At 35.6% G+C, this 20483-nt stretch overlaps 3 protein-coding genes across 3 annotated transcripts; 1 reads left to right on the top strand and 2 right to left on the bottom strand.

Annotated features, from left to right (window-relative positions):
• The first annotated feature begins 2038 nt into the window (after nucleotides 1-2038).
• On the top strand, nucleotides 2039-4142 carry LOC120331786 (uncharacterized). The gene is made up of 3 exons (XM_039398937.2): nucleotides 2039-2194; nucleotides 2435-2491; nucleotides 3476-4142. Exons 1-3 carry the CDS (start codon nucleotides 2123-2125, stop codon nucleotides 3899-3901), a joined length of 555 nt encoding a protein of 184 aa, XP_039254871.2. The 5' UTR covers nucleotides 2039-2122; the 3' UTR covers nucleotides 3902-4142.
• A 1627-nt stretch (nucleotides 4143-5769) lies between these two features.
• LOC120331409 (uncharacterized) lies at nucleotides 5770-8721 on the bottom strand. The gene is made up of 4 exons (XM_039398480.2): nucleotides 8221-8721; nucleotides 7622-7772; nucleotides 7153-7262; nucleotides 5770-6179 (listed from the first exon to the last, which is right to left on the bottom strand). Exons 1-4 carry the CDS (start codon nucleotides 8470-8472, stop codon nucleotides 5865-5867), a joined length of 828 nt encoding a protein of 275 aa, XP_039254414.2. The 5' UTR covers nucleotides 8473-8721; the 3' UTR covers nucleotides 5770-5864.
• A 2646-nt stretch (nucleotides 8722-11367) lies between these two features.
• Nucleotides 11368-15324, bottom strand: LOC120331784 (wee1-like protein kinase 1-A). Its single transcript, XM_039398934.2, has 4 exons — nucleotides 15037-15324; nucleotides 13784-14805; nucleotides 13497-13666; nucleotides 11368-13352 (listed from the first exon to the last, which is right to left on the bottom strand). Exons 1-4 carry the CDS (start codon nucleotides 15143-15145, stop codon nucleotides 12380-12382), a joined length of 2274 nt encoding a protein of 757 aa, XP_039254868.2. The 5' UTR covers nucleotides 15146-15324; the 3' UTR covers nucleotides 11368-12379.
• Nucleotides 15325-20483: the final 5159 nt, after the last annotated feature.

The following is a 20483-nucleotide window of genomic DNA, read 5'->3' as shown; positions in this document are numbered from 1 at the left end:
AAAATTCCCCAAAATTATTACATTTTACCACCGTTTTATTTTCATGAAAAATGAACAATATTCAATTGAGATAATTTATGTTGTAAATTAAATAAGCTACATGAACAACAACAACTACTAACTTTTCAGTAGTTTCACTAAATTTTAGTTCATGGTCTTGCATGGCGTCAACTTGATGGCGTTATTTAAAAGTGTCTACGTGCTTATTCAACGAGAGATGTAACAACACGAAATATTTAACAATTCGAAGCAAGCTACCATTTATGGTCTACATTCGGCACTGCATATCAAGGCGACAAAAAATTCTCGTGTTAAGAAAAATAGAATGATGTGTAGAAAATAAACATGCGTATTCATCACGATTATTTCAAGTATTCAGTTTATGAAAAAATATATATATACTTCATAACATAATGCTTAATATGCTTTTGCTATCTATGGAGTACTTTTGGCACTGCATATCAAGGTGAGAAAAAATTCTTGTGTTAAGAAAAAATAATGTGTGGAAAGAGTATTCATCACAATCATTCGAAATAAATAATTGATGAAAAATGAAATAATATATATACTTTATAACGTAATGCTTAATATGCTTTTGCTTGATGAAGTGGTATAAAGAATTGTTAGTTTTCTTCAACTTTTTCCCGAATGAAACCATATCGCACTGATGTACCTTTGAGATAAATTTAACGATTACGTAATCAATTACGTTGTACAAATGACGCGTTTCTATTTTAGAGTTCATTTAATTATAAACTAACTTGCTTGTTCGAGTAAATTTAGCATGTTTGAAATTTCTGAAGATTGAGCGTAAATTGTTATTTACGTTCAGTAACGAAATCTATTTTAGTCCCAGCACCTTGTTCCATTTGTCTTTTTGTTTAAATTATATTCAACTTGCAGTTACACTATTCAAATTCAAAGTTGTCTATATTATAATGGCTAATTGTCAAACCCATTTCAAGTGCCTGTGAGTAAATGATTCAACTTTTACACGCAAAAACGGAGGAGGCGAGATATGCTGTCATAAACACATGACCAGCCCGGGGCGTTTAATTACATAGAATTTGAAATCTTTTCCGTGGGATTTATTGGACTTCATATAGCAAAAACGTGTGGAATTCTGGTCTAAAATTACTCCTCCAGGATGAAAAATCCCATGACCACTTTTCTTCTTCTTTTCCTGTTTTTGTTATTGATCTTAAGACGATGACGCGCATGATTTTCGTCACATGGAAAGAAACTTTGAGAATATAAGATAAGTTTATTACTTGTATATATAGAGATTAAAGTAATTTTGCTCTAGAAATATTCGAACAGCTGAAATTGAAGAAATGTCGTGAAATAATTAAGTGAAGAATAAGCCAACAGAAACAATCAAAAACTGATGTGAAAGAGTGTTTTATTGATGGAGATAGTGATAAGATAGTGATGAAGCAATCACTAAATTTTCAATAAATCCGTCACAGATTTGTGTGTCCGTCCAACTATATTTGGGCTTAGATTTTATTTCATCAAATAACTTTTGTCATGCCGTTATCTATCAGCTTTGTAAAGTGACACACCGCAAAGATATTAAACGCAAGGTATAGATTAGGTTACTTCAACGTTCAGGCGGCCGGCTTCATAATTTCGAATAATACGGGATTTAAAATGCAAATAATACTTTGACGAATTTTAACATGCTTTGAAAAACAAAAAACTTTTATAATAATTTGAGAGTCTAGTTACCAATTTAAAAATAAGTTTGAAAGAACATCAAGATTATTTTTTCTTACATATATATGACGTGATATCGCCAACGATCGCCCACGCATGTAATAAAAATATGATATTTCATCATTTTTTCTCGGGTCATACGATTTTTAGGGTGGTAGAAAGATGCAGCGTTTGGGTTATTCACAGTGTGGCGACATTGTTCAAGAGAGTTCCACGGGCAAGAAATATGATTCAGTCGTTTTAGTTTTGAATTTCCACAGAGGAACGATTGGTTTCTTAATCTTAATTTTTCTTTAACAATATTTGTTATGATTTCAGACGTTGAAAAGAATATAAAAACTATATTTAGTTAAACAAATATTGTGTTTTTTCAAAAAAGAAATAAAAAATCTTACAAGTAAACATGAAGACCTTCATCATCGTTGCTCTATGCATTGCCACTGTCTACGGAAAAGCAATACGATTTCTCGAAGGGGTAAGTTTTGAACTACAATTTTCAGATTACATCCACGGTCAACATCTTTTGTTCATAATGAATGTTATGTGCTTATGATTTTTCATTAATAATTTACTTTAATATGTAAACACCGCGATAGTTCCAATTATGTTATATTCTGAGTGAATTGTATTAAGGACTTCAAGTATATTGTTATTGTTAAATTTTTTGCTTAGTGTTGCAGATGAATGAATCATATTCTTGCTTCTTTTCCTCTAGAATGAGGCCGCGGTTTTCAAAGCTTTTGAAGAACAATATGGAACTGCGGCGTTTGAAGTAAGCTAAAATTTCTAGGTTTAGTAATTGAAATTAATTAAGGTTTTAATTATGTTTCGGTATTTAAATTGCTGTGATACTGAATTCGTATCGTTAATATATAAAATCCTCGCATGGGGAATATTTGAATTAAATTGGTTAATATTTGAATTAGTTTTTGTGAAATTATTTTAATTTCCTTCGTTTACTTTAGTATTTAGAGATTCCTGGTATATTCTCTTTGATGTTTTCCATCTGTAATAAAGTTTGAATGTGCGTTGGATTTGCAATTAGAGCAAACCGCATTTTCAATATGAAGTCATCGTATAGATATCTTTATAAATGTCTATCAATAAATACAATCAAATCAAAACACCAAGAAAACTTTCTCTAGAAAAGATGATAACACTGCTGTCTATTTCCTCTGACGCATATCACACAATCAGCACAAAAATACCAATAATACGCCCCAGGGCATCGCCAAGATTGCGAGTAAGAACGCCAACACTAAGTTTACGATATTTTGGCAATAACAGTCTGATAGTTTTCAATTTGAGTTTGTTATTCAATTAACTATAACTCAATTTACTATAAACAAGTCAAACACTGAATCATATTTACGCTGCCATTTTGTTATAATAAGTTTCCGCCCATTGCTATTTCAACCAAACAATAAATTTGCTTGGCCATCAGCCCAGCTATTTTAAACGCTGGAACGATTCAATCTGTAATTTAAACATTTCTGTAAGCTATGCTGAAACATATTATTGCGCATGCGTAAAACTATTTATTTGAGGTAATTCAAATTGAAATCGCAATCCCAAATAGCCTTAATAAATATTTAAAGGTTTAGGTTTCACTCTCATCAAATTCTCATCGATGACTATGCTTTACAAGACATAATAAAGATTCCTAATGGTGGACATTGATTCAAACGTTCAAAATTGCGAAACTATACGGCAAATACCTACTTAAGTGATGAATGACATAAAATATACATTTCAGAACCTGAAAGCTACATTGGAAGAATTTCTCGATGAAGTGAGCAGCAGCAAAACCGATGGATATGAGGAAGAAGAAGTAACGACACAAAGCGAAGAGACCACGGCAATGGACTTCACTACAGAGTCTACTGCAACAGAAGACACGACTTTTGTAGATGATGAAACTACGACATCTGAGGGAGTTGAAGGTGGCGAGACCACCACTTCTACAGAGGAATGGGTGGAGGCCACTACTTTATCAGAAGAAACCACCGGCGGTACAACAGAAGCGGAAGCAACTACATCAGTTGACGAAGATTTCACCACTGCAGATGCCACAACGGATGTCTCCGAGGCAGAAGAATCCACAACCACGGCAACAGAATCGATTGTAAAAGATGCGGAAAACGAGGGCTTCCAAAATGGCTACGACATGCCTGATATTTAAATACCTTTGGCAATGTCACCAGACATTCAAGGCATATTCGTTTCACGCTCATGAATAGGAATTTTAACCCTTTTATGCATGATTGCGTGTAAACTAATGTTCCTTGAAAGCCCGGTATCTGTGTAAATAAAGTGCCAATGCGTTTTCTTTTTAGATTACATATGTTTCCCTAATTTAGTTCGACAAGATTGCAATGTTTTTTGGTTTTGATTGAAAATAAACTAGATATATGTCGAAATCACAAATTGAAAGAAAATTTTTGTGATTGCGGTGAATAACATAGTAAGTGCAGCAGAGCTTATTACAAACCGCAAAAAAACGCAACCTTAAGCAGCACACATCTACCGAATACTGACAGATGTTGGATTTTAAAATCAATAGAAAATAGCACAAGAAGAATACAAAAGATCAATGCTCAAATATAAGGACACGAAAGCCAAAACAAGGTAGTATCAAATCTGTTCCAGTCCTACCACCAGATCACTAAGATGTGATCACGGAACCACGACACGCTATTTTTAATTCTGATGTCACCACACACATTATCATAATGGATTAGGTTAGAAGTAGCTCCATAGGTCCATTTCGTGTCCAATAAATCGTATTCAAATACAGCACAACGATAATATTCGAGACATATACACTATTTGTCTCATGTTTAAATTACGATGTCTAACAAACTTCAGATGCTGAAAGCGCTTTCCAGATAAAACGAAGTCTTTCAAATTTCCGAACAATTTTCCATGCGACAGTAGAGGTAATAGATTAGAAGATTAAGTAAAGAAAAGTTTATGCTTAGCAGTCCGTCTGTGATAAATGTCATCATTACCATTTAGTAATATTTAAAATTAATACACGTCTGGCTTTTATAGCTCAACAGTATATGTTTCAGCTCCAATTAATTATAAAAATACAACTACACACAGTGGGATATTGCGATGTGATATTTGTGTAAAAATTTAGTGACATTTATTTATTGTTATCGAACCATGAATACCAAAATTCAGAATGAGAGTAGTTTGAAGTTTAAGATTCTTGGAAAAATAGTTGCTACATAACGTATTTTGGATTGAAGTATCATTCATGATCTTTGGATATTTCTAATTCCAGTAGCATAGGTGGATTCGATGAGTTGAAAAGCCCCACTTATCGAAATTCAATAAAGAAATACGTAAACATTCCCGAGTAGTATCTGCTTATATATTAATGAAATATTTAGTGTAGGTGTAAATTTACTTATTGTGGTCCAAGTAAACGGATCAGAAACGAACCAGTCCGGTCATTGTTCTTACTCAAGTATGATTGATTCCGACTGCATCCCGTCGGGCAGCAAATCGACGTTGATGAAAAATGTTCAAATTCATAATATTTTGTTAGATCCTAATTCGCTTTTTAGTTTATAATAAACATTGCTCACATAAACATTCACCTTTCAGTTAAACTGGTCCCCTTCTGCTGCTTTCTGTTACATCCTCTACTTTATGGGCCACCATCAGATTCGCGTATTATAGTCACTATTTTGAACCGGTTGTGGTCCTGTACAAAAACTTGGCACAAAAAATAAACTGTAGTGGTTCTAGTACTGACATGGGCAAACTACGGCCCGCGGGCCAAATCAGGCCCGTTGGGCAATTCAATTTGGCCCGCCTGATGCTGCCACAACCAAATTTGAAAAATAGCTCAAGGAATATGTTAGGATTGCGATTACATTTAGTTTTGGCACGAGGTTCATTGTTTTCTACTTTTTCTTTTGTGACACTGTAAATATTGTTCATAAAATGTCACACTTACATGGTCCGCCAATCTACTTGGCGACCGTGGTCTAAAAACCTTGCTCACCCCTGCAATATAGCACCATAATGTGAGTTTTATTAACTTTATTCACAAATCAGATTTACCCACAAATTAAAAATGAAAGTTTAAATAACATTTGTTCATTTACTACGGGGTGATGCTATTAATCTCACCAAAATGTTGGAAATTTTTCATACATATCAGTGACTGATTCTACCAACCCTTTACAGACACCAAGAGGCCCAAGTTTGTATGTATAATACCCTAATGTTATGGATCCAGCGATTATAGCTATTGAAGAAAAAAGTAATTCCCTTTGCATGCGCAAAAAAATTTCGTTTGTTTCCAAAACCTCGCCGACAATATTCCCTGCTTTATTTTTGTGTGGGAATGGTTCTTTTGGAACTGGAACACCAAGAAATTTACACAGAGGCTCCCAGCCTTCGGAACACTTGTAAACTAGTAGTTTATCCTTCGGCGCTCTCTAAAATACAGACAGATACACCATTGTCATTGAAAATCAAACAGTCAGGGCATGGAGATAACATTGGGGCATTTACAGATTATACCTAATGCCTGATTCGAAATAATTCCCTAAAATTGAGTTTACAAACATGCATTGTAATTCAGAAGTCAAAAATAAATACGTTTGTGGCATTTTGGTATTTAGATTGAAATTAGGAAACAATGATTCAAATTTGCTCCAACATTGGCTGGTAAACGTACCGGCATAGATCGGGGGTGGGCAATTACCTTCCTAAGTGGGCCACTCACAAATAATAATATTGGTTACTGGGCTGGTCGTTCAAAACTCAAGATGCATGAAAAACGGTTTATTTGCAAGTAACTAACATGAATAAACAATTGCCTGCATGTTGGTTTCACTGATGTAATGAAATAGTTACATGTCGCAGGAGATGTATTGAATAGCATTGAAAATTTAGCAAGTGTCGTGAGTATAGACAGAATAATTGGATGAAAGTGAAATTAATGAACTGGCAGAAAGAAAGAAATGAGCTGCAGCCTTCGCGGCCACACAAAATAAGTCTTTGAAGGTCCTAAATAAACATAAATACGTAATTTCAGCAGGCACAAGTGGGCCGGATGAAACACCTCGGCGACCCGAATCTGGCCCGCTGGCCGTAATTTGCCCACCCCTAGACTAGACGGATTCACTTGGTCTGAAATGATCATTTAGTAGTATCGACGTGCCCAGTTTATTACATACCCCAGTCCACACAGGTATAGAAAATGAGTACGTATTAAATGATGACTTAATTACTCTATTCCAAGTCCTATAAATGTTATTTGGTCTTGAATGTACTTTTAGCAAAATCATACCAATGTAAAATATGAAATAAATTTGCAGCAAATGTCAATACAAAAAGGGCACGGGAAAACGAGAATTATTATTGTAAGAAATTGTGCTATAAACAAAATAATTATATAGCACCAACCTGAAGTACGGATGAATTATGGTTCCGGTACTTTAATTTCAACATGGATCCATTTAAATGAGCTTTTCGTCTCAAACTTGACTGATTCTGAATTCCCATTATTGTAGGACCTTTACGATAAAGAATGAAACTGATAGTGCATTTTCACTGCAGATTGATTTTGAATTGTCTTCTTTGTCATTAAAAGCATGGGTATGGGGGGGGGGGATTTATTCCTATAGTTTGATGATAAAAAAAAACTTTAAGAGTATTTTGACAAACTCGCTCAACTGTAGTTGATTTCAGCTAGATCCCGTTATGTTAAGCAATATATAATGAATTACTATCTCCTGGTAGGTCATCAACAGATGTTTTTGAATAGTGAATATTACTCTCTTTAATGATAGTTGGGAATCAATTATATCAACTGAAACCTGCGAATCTCTGAATATAATGCAATGAAAACTTAATAATAAAGAATCAAACTTGCCCATATAATTGGTAACATCTCTCATTGTCTTTCTTTGTGTGGGAGACAAAATCTCAAGTGCTCTGAGTGCAATATTAGATTCCCCAACGTCAACGAGATTCTTCATGCTTTGAAACCATTCTTCCTCGCTGTCTCTCAGGGTCAGGATTATCTAAACAAGTATTGAAAGCATAAATACATTTGGAAAATGATTAATTTTGGTATGCAAAGCCAACGTTCGGACTTTCACAGCCGTTGACTAAATGGAAAATCGATTTGGATAAAGGCCGCAGCTTCAAAGAACAATAAAATTAGCCAGACGAATTATCAATAAACGTTTACCTGAGCATCTACTCTCTTGCTTAATTCACTGTTGACAAGGACGCAACGACTGAAAATTTAGCAGTCGCTCAGACACTGTTCACTTAGACAGGTTTTCACTTTTCAGCCATGCAGGTGTGCAGAGAATCAGCTCGTTTTCGTTGTTTGCTAGCTATTTATCAGTTTTTAATTTCGAAATTTAGGTATGAATCGAATAGGTCAGTTGCCAATTTTGATTTCCAGGAGTTCAAAAATTAGTTTAAAAAATTGCATTCAATAAATCGAATCGCCAGGCCTACCTTTGCGTCGGGAAAAGCTTTATGAATTTCTTCCCAAAAATAGAACGCTGGTATATCAACGACTGCGTCAACATTTTCGTACATTCTTCGGAAATCCTCCGTCGTCCAGCCTTGTGTAAATATCTTTTTGTATTCCTTCTGCAGCAAGTACACGTTCTCGGGATAATCATAGACTTTGTAACCCAATCTGGTGAGAGCCCAGTTCATAGATTTTGTTCCCGTTTTGGGGTAACCAGCCACAATCACCTTCATGTTGCAGCCTGTTAAGTATCAGTTTATCAGCGACCAAAAGATGTCTGTCAAATCACTTCAACAGCGGACTAAATTAGTCAGGTCTGAGTATAACCCCGACGAGGTATTGCGACATATACCTAGCAATAGTCGTACAGCGTGTTGCCGATTACTTCACTTGACGAACAACAGTGTATGAGCAGCGTGGTGTTTCGCGTAAAGCGCACAGTCAACAATCTGTATTTACAATTAATGTGCCTGTTAACCTCTTTCTTTAGTTTCTGCAGAATATACAAGGGAAGATAAACATGACAAATAGTATAGTAAAAGATACGTTGCGACAGATATAGGTAGCCGTGCGCAAAAATACACGCATAACATAGGAGATCCTCAAATGACTAACTAACGTGGCCTACCATTACTGATATAAAGGAATCTGGTGGATACCCTCACAATAAAATAACAAACGGTAATGTTGTGTTCCGAATAACACAGTGGGGCTTATAGAAAATGAAAATGACAAAATGAACTGTAAGAGTTCAACCGCTCAATTTGGACCGACGTTCACTGAAGTAATGTAGCCCACGTTCTCCCGTTTTGTTCATGAAATCTTCGCTAACCTCTAATATGCCGCCGACACAGAACCAGGCTGATTTGGATTTACGTTTTTTGAAGGTTTGGGATATAACTCGGTTGTCTACTCTATACCATTGGTTCCCAACCGCCGGTGCCGGTCCGCGGGAAATTTCGGTGTTTTGTTGTTTTATGCCGTCTAAATCGCTGTACCGAAGGCGAGGTTGCGTTGGTTTATTACGCAATTTCTCTTCCGCCGTCATATTGCGACAACTTGGCGCCGAGTAATCATACTTTTCGCTTTTTCGGCACCGATTCATCTCGAATGCGCCCCGATCTCTTTACCGAAGACGAGGTTGCCTTGGTGTATTACGCAATTTCTCTTCCGCCGTCATATTGCGACGTCTTCCTTGACATCTTGGCGCCGAGAAATCACACTTTTTGATTTTTCGGCTCCGATTAATCGTGAATGCGCTCCATCAATTCTCGCAAGATTCAGAAACCTGAAAATTGGCACGCGTGCTCTTTCTGTTCTGCATGCTTTTCCTGATTAATATGACCATCCAAATAAAACGTTATGCATATTTCTTTGTTCAAACCAGAAAACAGTCAAGAAAAGTATAATACTCCAGTAAAATACGGCAGGTGGTCACGAGGCGCGCAAAAACGCATGAGCCGCTGACATCTTTTCCAGTATCTTGAGCAGACAAAGTAGGATTTTGAGCCTGGTGCCAAGTTACCGACGACTTTTCCATTGTAATGTAAATTCATTTCGTTTGAAGTATCGATCAACTGCAGAGGGATTAATATGATAAACCAGATGAAAAAGAAAAAGCTTGATTCAAATGTGATTCCACTTTACAGTCCAAATTTAAAAAAAGAATCACTGTCACAATTTTGGATATATATCTCTCGATAACAAATACCCATCGCTAAGTAATCGAGCAATCAAACTGTTGTCCGTATTTTCAACGAGTTAATCATATTTTCAATAATTATATATAAAAATATTTTCATCACTGGCTTTAATTAAAGCGAAGCGAGGAAATTGGCTGCCCGCCGCTGCAGAGCTAAACGTGTTGCAGAAACTTCCTTGAGGCATCGTCTGAAATCCTATATTGGAAACTAAATAGAAGCAAAATTCTCACTAGAGTTAATTGCGTTTGTACATGATTTGGCATGTACATGTTTTTTATGTGAGATGTTTTATATATATGTGCCTTTCTTACGCATAATGAGTGCCCATCACTGCATTTCATTACGCAAATATAATATGGTATTATGTTATGTTTCACCCATTTCAATTTTTGGCCGCCACATTTGATAGTTTTTCTTCGTGTGAGCTGTTTTTAAGTGTTAGGTTAAGTTTTTGTCTAGATGCATATTGAGTGCCCGACAATGTATTGTATTACGCAAATATATGTTATTCTTTTCTGTTCCAGTCATTTCAATTTTTTACCGGTCCGCCGATCCGCGAGTACATTTAATTTAGTTTTACCGGTCCGCCGGTGCAGAAAGGTTGGGAACCACTGGTCTATACAGACTCATCGACGATACCAGTAGTGACTTGTTCGTTCATTCATTCATGCGCTCTTATTATATTCAACTTGTTCGTAAGATTGAGCTACGTTTTATTAGTAGGTTATAAATAACATGTCGTTTACGCAAATATTCAGGTTCAAAACCGCGTGGTTTGTAATAACAACCTTAGATATATATTTAGAAGTCAGAAAGCATCTAAAAATGAGGCCATACATCCGAGCGCGTGACGTCTCTCATTGTCCTCTCTATCCCCTATAAAACATTTATCTGCGTAATACTACACATAAATAAGCTATTCTGCGACTGGTCTGAATGTTGAAATCTGCTTTAAATTAGTCATTTTTACATATTTAATTTGCTTGGAAATAGAAATACTTCATAATACACAACAATTTTACAGGACATTCGTCGAACCCCTGGTACAGCCCCACCGAACTTCAGAGGTTCGGTCGAACTCAGATTAAGAAACACTGCTCTAGCAAAAGCTAACTCTATAAAATAATACTCTCGGAAGTCCATCTGCGTAAAATTATCCTTTGGGCAGGGCAACAGGCTGTTTTCGAAAAATGGGGTAATGCCATTTCTGTATTATATACGCCAGGTGGAATTTACGTCAAATACGCTACTTGGTGTTCTCGCAGGACAAATTAGCCAAATATTGCATACAGAGCCGGCCGACCTGGTCATGCGCATCATCAATGCACGGCTATATGCGTATATATACATGAGCGACAGGTCGGGCGGGGTAAAGATCTAATAAGAATATACCTGCACATAACTAAGTATATAAAAGACGAACAATCTCAGAAAGTGCCGAACACTTGATTTTATTGCATGAATATTGTTCCTATATATCGAAAATGATAGTTAATAAAAGCATTATTAAATAACTTCATTTTCAATAAAACTGTTGCTAAAAGATTTTTAGATAACCTGATAAAACAGTAAGTTACCTTAAAACTCACATTTATCATTATTTTCATACAAAATCGCTTTTTTCACTGTGTTAAGCAAAGTTGCAAATGTTATTTTGCTTAATTTGAAACAACAAGGAAGCATAATTGAAAAAAATCAGTTTATAAAAATCGTTTTCCAATGATTTAGTTCAACCATTTCGGAAAATCAAAATTTTTTTATCAGTGCCAATGATATAAAAATCGTCAATGATTAATCATAGGCACATTCAATAGCTATTTTTGTTGGCTAGTTTTTGATTGGAGCATCAAATTCGGGCATTCACAATGAGAGAGTAGGAGAAGCGCAGAAGCTCTAAAAACAGTAGAGCTCGTATGCAAAACTTCATTACAACAAAGTTCAGGAACATTTGGAAAAATAAAAGAAAAAAGTCACCTCAATTTTTTATGATTGGTTTTATTACTTTTATTGGGCAGGATTGTATCGTATGAATGAAGATGAAATGAAAATAAATCAAATTAAGTTCAAATAGGCAGCAAAACATTTACTAGAGGCACTAAAATGGAAAAGCACATGCAGCATAACCATGATGATAGTATAAAATAAATAAAACACATTTATCTGTTAGTAAATAATGAAACTTAGTATTTAAAAAAAAAGAAAACAGAAACGAAACAAAAAAACAATATAGTGTCGCCTGGCGGTGGTCACAACTGCACAAAATAAACAAAACAAAAATAGATCTACCACACCGCGCGACATGTAAAACATTAACTAAACAAAAATAAAGGACGTAAGTTTTAGAAAAAAATAAGGCAATACTGGATATTTACATAATTTTGAGAACATTAGGCAGGGCAGAAATGAAAGAACATAATTAATTGAAATAGGAAACAAATTAATAAATTGAAGTCATGCTCATACTGCGACAAGTCTTTTTACCTAAAAGTCTATTAGTTTTTCCGCCTCGCATACTGCTGAAATTTTTGCGTAATCCAGTTGACATTCCCCTTCGGCCTCCAAATGGAGTTTTGTTAAATTGTGATTCTTGCTGACTTTGTCTTGCTTCCTCCAACTCTCTTGCGAGTATTTCATTTTTGAATTTTTCTTGGTTAAGCTCTTTTCTCAATTGGTCTTTTGATTTTGAAGAACCAGGGCATAGGAGAGGGTGTTGTGTGAGGCTTGCTGCGGTTGGTCTATGAGCAACGATGGGGTGAACCATGCTTTGCAAAAGTTTATTGAACTCATCTGAGCAGTGAGTGAGTGTCTCGAGGCCTTGGTTACGAATTTTGTGCCATGAACTGCCATTTTTGGGAGGCGTTCTTCCACTAGCAAGTTCATGAACAGCAACACCAAGTGCAAAGACATCAGCTTTCTGTAAATGTGAATATTCTTCCTGGAGAACTTCATTAGCCAGGTAACGACAATCGCCTTCTTCAACTTGTGGGTCTTCAATTGAAGTAACATGACCAAGATCTCCGATTTTATAAACAGAGCATTCCTTGGTTGTTGTCACCTTTTCTTCTTCGTCTTCGCTATCTAATTCACTCTGATGAGAGTCCAGTGAAATATTCTGCTTTTCATTACAAATGAAGATATTTCCTGGTTTAATGTCCATATGAACCAAATTTTGTGAATGTATATATTTAAGTCCTTTAGAAACTTGCAGCAAAAGATTTTTTGCTTCTTCTTCAGAGAATTTTTCGCCTTCTTGTTGATTCTTTGCTGCTACATCAGCCAGGCTTCCGCCATTACAATATTCATTTTGAATGAGCATATGATCATTTTCTGCCCAAGCTGAATAATAACGAACAACGTGTCTGTGTTTTCCAAGGACAGCATGAGCGCAGACTTCACGAATAGCATTTGCTCTGCAAGTAAAAAAAACACAAGGTTAGCAATTGCAAAATTAAAAGATCTCAGTGTATGGTATTTGCTCGAGTTAATTCAAATGTTTAATAAAGTAAACCAAAAGATAAACTAATACGATGTTTTAATATCATTGATGAACTTACTCGTCAACAGATCCAGCAAGAGGTTTCTTTGATCTTTTTACTGCGTAAACACACCCATCAAGACGATTGACACATTTAAAAACGGAACCAAACTCGCCATCTCCAATTTTTCCAATTTCGTGAAATTCTTGTTGGTAACGAGAGATGTTGTTTTCACGTAAATGAATTCTCTGAAAATAGAAAAAGTCAATTTAGGAATGGAAAAGTACCAGCAACAATTAGACATAACTATTTAAACTCTGGAGACTCATGATGAATATAAAATACAGAAAAAATGTTCTATTTACCTTGGCAGGCCTCATTTCATCTTCCTCATCTATGTCATCCAAACAAAAAGAATGTTTCCTTTGTTTTCCAGTTCTTGAACGTTTTGAATTTTTTGGTCTGTTATCGGGTGTAAATGGGTTCACATTTACAGATGGAGTAGTGGGTTCTTTGAACTTGTTAAACCTGGGTAAGCTCTTTGAACCCCGAATTATCTCACATTCTTCATCTGTTGTGTCTGTTCCATCTGCGCTTATTCTAAAAGTTCTTGGCATTGAGGGTGTTGAATGTGCGGCATCCATTCGCAACATACGAAGACGACTTCTCGACTTGAAAGCACTGGTTGGACTTGGTGGTGGAACTGGTGTGGGACAGTTTTCAGAATAAGAAAATTCTATTGGTTTAGGTAAAGCTGGTTTTCGGGAACGCATTTTGCGTAAAAGAGTTTTTGGTGTGGAAGGAGAATCAAAGAGTGTGAGCTCTCGAAGTTTTCTTGTGTGTGGTGGAGTGTCTGGAGGTGACCGACCTGGTGAGCAACCAGAAACGCCCGATGATGATGCTGGTGATTGTTTTGGTGATGGAATACATAGCGGCTTGCTGCTGGGTCTGGTTGGAGAAGAGAAACTGCTGTCACTGTTATCATCACCACTACTACAAGAGTTAAATTCTAGAACATTTGATGTGCGAATGCTGGATGAACTCGCTGGTGTATTTTCATCGTATGAAACATTTCCAGAATCTCTACGATCGCAATAACTTGAAAATGGAAGCTTTCTCAAAGCTGGTGAATGAAATTCTTCATCTTCAGAGGCTGATTCCATGGCATTCAAAGCACAAATTTTCCTCAAATCATCTTCATTATTATTGTGTAACATTCTTCGTAAAACTCGAGAATGTGTTGTTGAGCTGATTGGTGTTCCTTCACAACGACTAACTTTAGATTTAGGAGGAGAGAAAAGAGAACGTTTTGCTGGGGAAGGTGAACTGATTCTTGAGCGGCTATTTTTCATTGAGTCAGGTGATGGTGTCAAAGACAATTGCATACCTAATAAAAAAGCGTGGGGTTAGTCAATGAGGTAATATCATATAGCCAATTATTGAAAAGTGGACAGCAGAACTGAGCTGCTGTGACATGAATACCGTACCGTAGGTAATAACGTTAGGCCTAACTAACAAAAAATTCCCAAACAGATCAATGAATTGCTTTTTATGAAATACCTGAATACAGAGTTATTTGCAATAAATCTGGTCTACTAATATGGAAATAGCAAATTACCTGAATCGTCATCCATGAATCCATCATCACTAAAATCCAATGCCATTCTGATACTATTTGATCCAGGTAAATCCTTTGATGGACTGGCACATGGCAGTGCAAAAGACATAACGGCAGTTCTATAAATCCGATGCAAGTAATTCCGATGATATTTGATTCTTTTGCCCTTGTCTCAGAGTGTGTAAAGTTCAAATGTAACGCAAGAGTTGATTTTACTGATATCACGGTAATATAAGATCTAAACAATATAAATAAACATTATTAAACTGAAATATATTGATGTACATTTAGATATCACCTTATTTAAAACTTTATCAAAAGTATATGATAAAGAGATAAGTCCTGAAGTCCGTAAGTCAAAGTTGTACGGTACCGTTACTATAGACACTGGCTACTGGACTATATTTCAGACGATTGTGTTTTCATATTAATACCGCAACCCATTCTCATAAAACTGTAGGCTAGTTTTCACTGAGCCCGTCCTATCTGTACATTTTAATAATCCAGAATGTACGAAAACCTGGCCGTTAGAGTCGACGGTTGTGGTATCTGAAAACTGCTTGATTTGATTTTAAATTATACGCTAGGACTGGTCTTTTTGTCTCATAATTCTAATCTTCATAAACTGTTAGCAACATTCCTCTGATCTAAGTAATGTACAATGTGACACCATACGTCATTTTAGCACGAATGATTGAATCTGACGTCACCAACACGTAATAAACCCATGAAAACATGCCGCTAGTCGACTGGAATAAGCGTGAACACCATTTGAACAATCGCGCCGCGTGCACGGCGTGTAGAATGGCGGGAGTCTAACGCTCTCAACCAATCATATCACTCGTCATATGACGCAAAACGAGAGAAAGAAAAACGCGACGTCATTAATTCTTTCATTAACCATTATATCGATGCTTTTTTCCCTCTGGCGCTTTGTAACTTAGCGTCGCATAATGAGGCAAGGCGAACGTCTGTTCGTTATCGCTACGTTTCCCGCAGCGCGACACTATCTCAATAGTTTTGCTGTGCTTCCTGTATTTTTAAAGCAACATATTTTATTCAATATGTGCCCCTTAATTAACTGAAGACACGAGTCTTTAGCCTTTATTGTTCTTAAATTATGCTTCGATCAGACTTCATGGCTCGTGCACTTGCTAATGAGCAGGTACAATCTATCACTAAATAGATTGTATCATTGTCGGATATGCAACTCTAATTTTGCAAATTTGTGTCATTGTACGCATAAACCAAATTCTTGTAGGAAGTCAAACCTTATCAATTTTCATTATACAAAATTCATATCACTCCTTTGCAATTCTATACAGTATATATCTTTTGCTAATGTAATTATTACTATCTAATATATTCAACGAACTTCCTAACTTAATGAACTCATTACAATTGAGCTATGAGAGGGTATAACTTGTCACTCAACGGACCACAGTGAATATAATTTAACTACATTATACCTGCTAATAAATACTAAAAGGACGATTTCTTAAAATAACATAAGATAACTTGCTACAAGACATATCTCCGTTGGGCCATGCGTACAGGAACAGGTTCTTGATATATTTTTATTGGTCTGGCCGATAGGGTGCATGCGCAAACAAACCCTGTTTACCGATCGGTGATGTTATCTTTAATGTGCTTTCAATGAAGGTCCGGGATTACATTGATGTAACTAATAGCGATATTATCAAAAGATATTTCGGTACTATAGTTGGAATAAGTGCGGAAATAACCTTTCGATTGATGTTCCAAATTGAAATAATCAAACTTTTAGGTTTCCGTAACCTTGTATGACAGAGTTAATTCGAGGGCTCTTGAGCATGGCTAGTAAAATTCCCTACCCTGGAATAATATATTTCGCGAAACTCGAATAGTCCATGCTTAAAGTTTTTATCTCGGTAGGCAAGCAAGTTGAGAATAACACAAAACTGGGAACACCCGGTATGAACCTTACTACGCGGGTGGAATATTCAATGACGTAATTACAACGTGATTTCCATAAAAGGAAAATTTAACACTCAAATAAAAACGATGATTCATTTTCGCAGCCAGACGGGTGTAATTGGCGGATTTGTGGATATAGCAATGTGACATTTCATAAAATTCATCTGTTCATACCTGACGGTTTCTGTACCTTTACCGCGGTGTTAAAATTCCGACCGCGGGATTATAGCACGTCGCTACCCAAGGGTGGAGACTAAACGTTCCACTGCAGTGGAGACTAATCCATGAACCGCGGTACGATCAAATGGCGGTAATATCGCAACAATATCGTTTAATGCAAATCGCATATTGCAGCGGAAGCAAGCGGACAAGGTGGACCAATTTCCGGAGTATAAGCATGAATATGCCATCCACATGCAATCTGATGCTGAGATTATCGTATATTCATTCGCCTTTAATGTTGCAATCAAAGGAAATGGGCGATATGTCATGCGCAACATCAAGGTCGTTTAATATGCAATACAATAATCACAATAACCTATCTGTAAAGATAATTGACCGGTGTTATAATCCCACCGGAGCAGAAATCGACCAACTCATTTTACTCCAACGCCCCTTTATTCACATAAAATTAAAAAGAAGTAATCCTTGCTTATTACAACATATAGTAATTCTGAAACAATTACAGTACTTAGAAAAGCAGGGTAATTCCAAAATCCCACTTGAAACAGAATACGTAATTTCTTACAGGTAATATTCCCATTCCCTATCGTCAACGTAAATTACCTTAGAGTTGAACAAGTTTGGGCGATAGATGAGAATGTGGCGCCGGTAACCATTTTGGTTAATACGCCGTGGCCAGTCATGATTTCGTCTTAACTTAATTGACTATATTAGAAATTGAAAAGTAAATTCTGGTCCTCCAAATACATTATTGTTAATTGTCCGAAGAGGTAAATCGATAGCAAATTTAATCCAGAAAGCGCGCTAATTTGGTAAAATGACACCTTTCGTATTATCGCCCTCATTTCTGTGAGAAAACAAACACCTCTTATATTGTTTATAAAGTGCTAATCAAAGTTTAGCGACTGTTATATTTTAACATGTCGCTGATATATTTACTAAATTGTACTTCCAATTTTCAAATTAAACTGGCCATGTGTGTGCCCCTGTTTCTTATCAAACATAAGAACATGCCATATATGTTTCAGGCTTGTTGTGTAAGGCTATCAATATGATTAAAATATTCTATGATATCAACAAATAATTAAATAAATGAGAAACAACCTCGTAAAATTATTTGAACAATATTTCACACATAGGTGCTATTTACATTAATGGTTAAAAATATCGCTCACGTAAAATCGCATCTAATCATAAACTGATATTGAAATATTTTAATTAGGATGTTTGAGATAGGGTATCTAATGCTAGGCATGTCATTATACGTTATCATGTAATGTTATACAGTTGATTGCCGCTTTCCTTCCAGTTAAAGTTAATTTAGATAAAAAAAGATTCGATGTTAGTATGATAAGATAGTTCAGCGGACGTCTATTGATTAGTAAATCATAGCACAGAATTAGTAACAATTTACTCAAATTTGAGCAAATGGAAAACAAAAATTGTCAACAAAGCGTGGAGTTATAATTGTATTTCAAGCGAACCTATTCAAGTAAAACAAAAGCTATTGACAATAAATAGTAAAATGCACCGAATTTCATCTCTAGCTAATACTGTTTGCTCGAAGCAATTCAACGTACCTGGGTAAATTCAAAAATTAATTATACACAAGTGGTCTGAATGCATTTCGGTTGTATATCCCAATATCTCTCGAGTCGTAAGTCGAAATCCAAATACTAATATATATTACATTTGATTAAATACAGGTCAGTACCTAATTTACCTAGACTACAACTCAAATAGTATAAGAACTAAATCAAACTTTTCTGCGTATTAATCTGCTTTATTATAATTGGCTTTAGCTTAGGCCTTGACTGACCTACTTTAAACTGGTAATAACAAATATGACATTAGCACATTATATCATATTATATTATATTATTTTTCGATCTGTAGCAAGGTGCAGTCAACATGTCCGCGTATTTACATTTATATCTATAAATAAATAAATATCGACTCGTGACTGTACAGAAATCGTTTATTTGTTTTTGTGAGCCGTTTGTTCAACTACTAAAACACTTTTGTTTGGTTACAGGTCTACGGCAAAACAGGTCTCCCGCATAGATAAACAATGGACTATGTTTATTCGGGTTTTCAGACGTAAACTCTGCTGAACCTGCCATTGTAACCAAGTCTGTGTTTAAATTTGCTTTTACCTTAAGTTTACAAACATAGTCTGGTGTTGTACAGGTACGCAGTAATTTTTAAAACATAGAAAAAATGAGAAAACCTTCCAATAACAAATGCGTATTTGTGAATAAGATAAAATTAAGCAATTTCAAAGATTTTGTCATTAGTTTTAGCTGATAGATACTACAACCAGTTAGACAATGCCGAAAGTGTGTTCTACAATTATTAAAGTAAAAGATGGATGTTCTAGAATCTAGATTTAGAAAGATTGTATGTAGGCCTACGTGAAATATAAGAGACGCAGTAACATTATAACTAGGTCTAGCTGTTATTACAATATGATCCCCTAATTTGGAAGGTTTATAAACAGTTGTCCAATAGCTACTTTTTTAAAGAACTTAAACCAGTGTTTTAGCGAATCAGTACAGTGGAATATTTAAAGTTAAATAATTCCATAGTTTTGAAGTGTTTCTCATAAATTGATATATACATTACATACTATTAGGATAGTACTAGTAAGCAACATATAGTTGAAGGAGGTCCTATAGCCACCGACTAGTTTAGAGCCAGAGAGTTAGTTGCCGTTCTGTGACACGTCTAAGGTGTTAAATGTGGAGGAATGGTAATTATGAAGGATCCAATTAGAGGCAGAAATTGGCACAAAACGTACAGGGCCGACATTCTGCGAGTATTTAACTTTCGTACTACATCCTATTTAGTTAGAGAATTTAGTATTATTGTGAATCGATTTTTGTGTACGAAAACCACATTACTATTATGTATAATACGTAGCTCAATTTTGTATTATGCAATCCGTGGTACAATCTTTATTTTCCATGAAAGGCATTCTATTTAATTTCACCGTATCTGCAGTTGACATATTGAGTATACATATTCAGACCAGCTGTTGGAAATGCAAGAGAAATGCTGGGGTAATTTTATTGAACACATTTACTGTCATTTTCAGATATATATAATAAATGCGAATGGATGCCCTATCAACTGAGAGAACAAATTACACATAGATTAATTCATGTGATATTTCTGAAATATGTGATTATTTTGAGTTGCATAAAAGCATTTGACATGTGGACGGTAACTTTTCGTGGGGTACATAATAGAATTCAATGTAAATATATGAGTTTTGCGTTATTTTGCCCGATTTTGAGTGATTTATT

The sequence above is a fragment of the Styela clava genome, chromosome 6 (assembly GCF_964204865.1).
Source record: "Styela clava chromosome 6, kaStyClav1.hap1.2, whole genome shotgun sequence".
NCBI lineage: Eukaryota > Metazoa > Chordata > Ascidiacea > Stolidobranchia > Styelidae > Styela > Styela clava.
The sequence above is the reverse complement of the archived record's forward strand: the minus strand, read 5'-3'. Positions and strand labels throughout refer to the sequence as shown.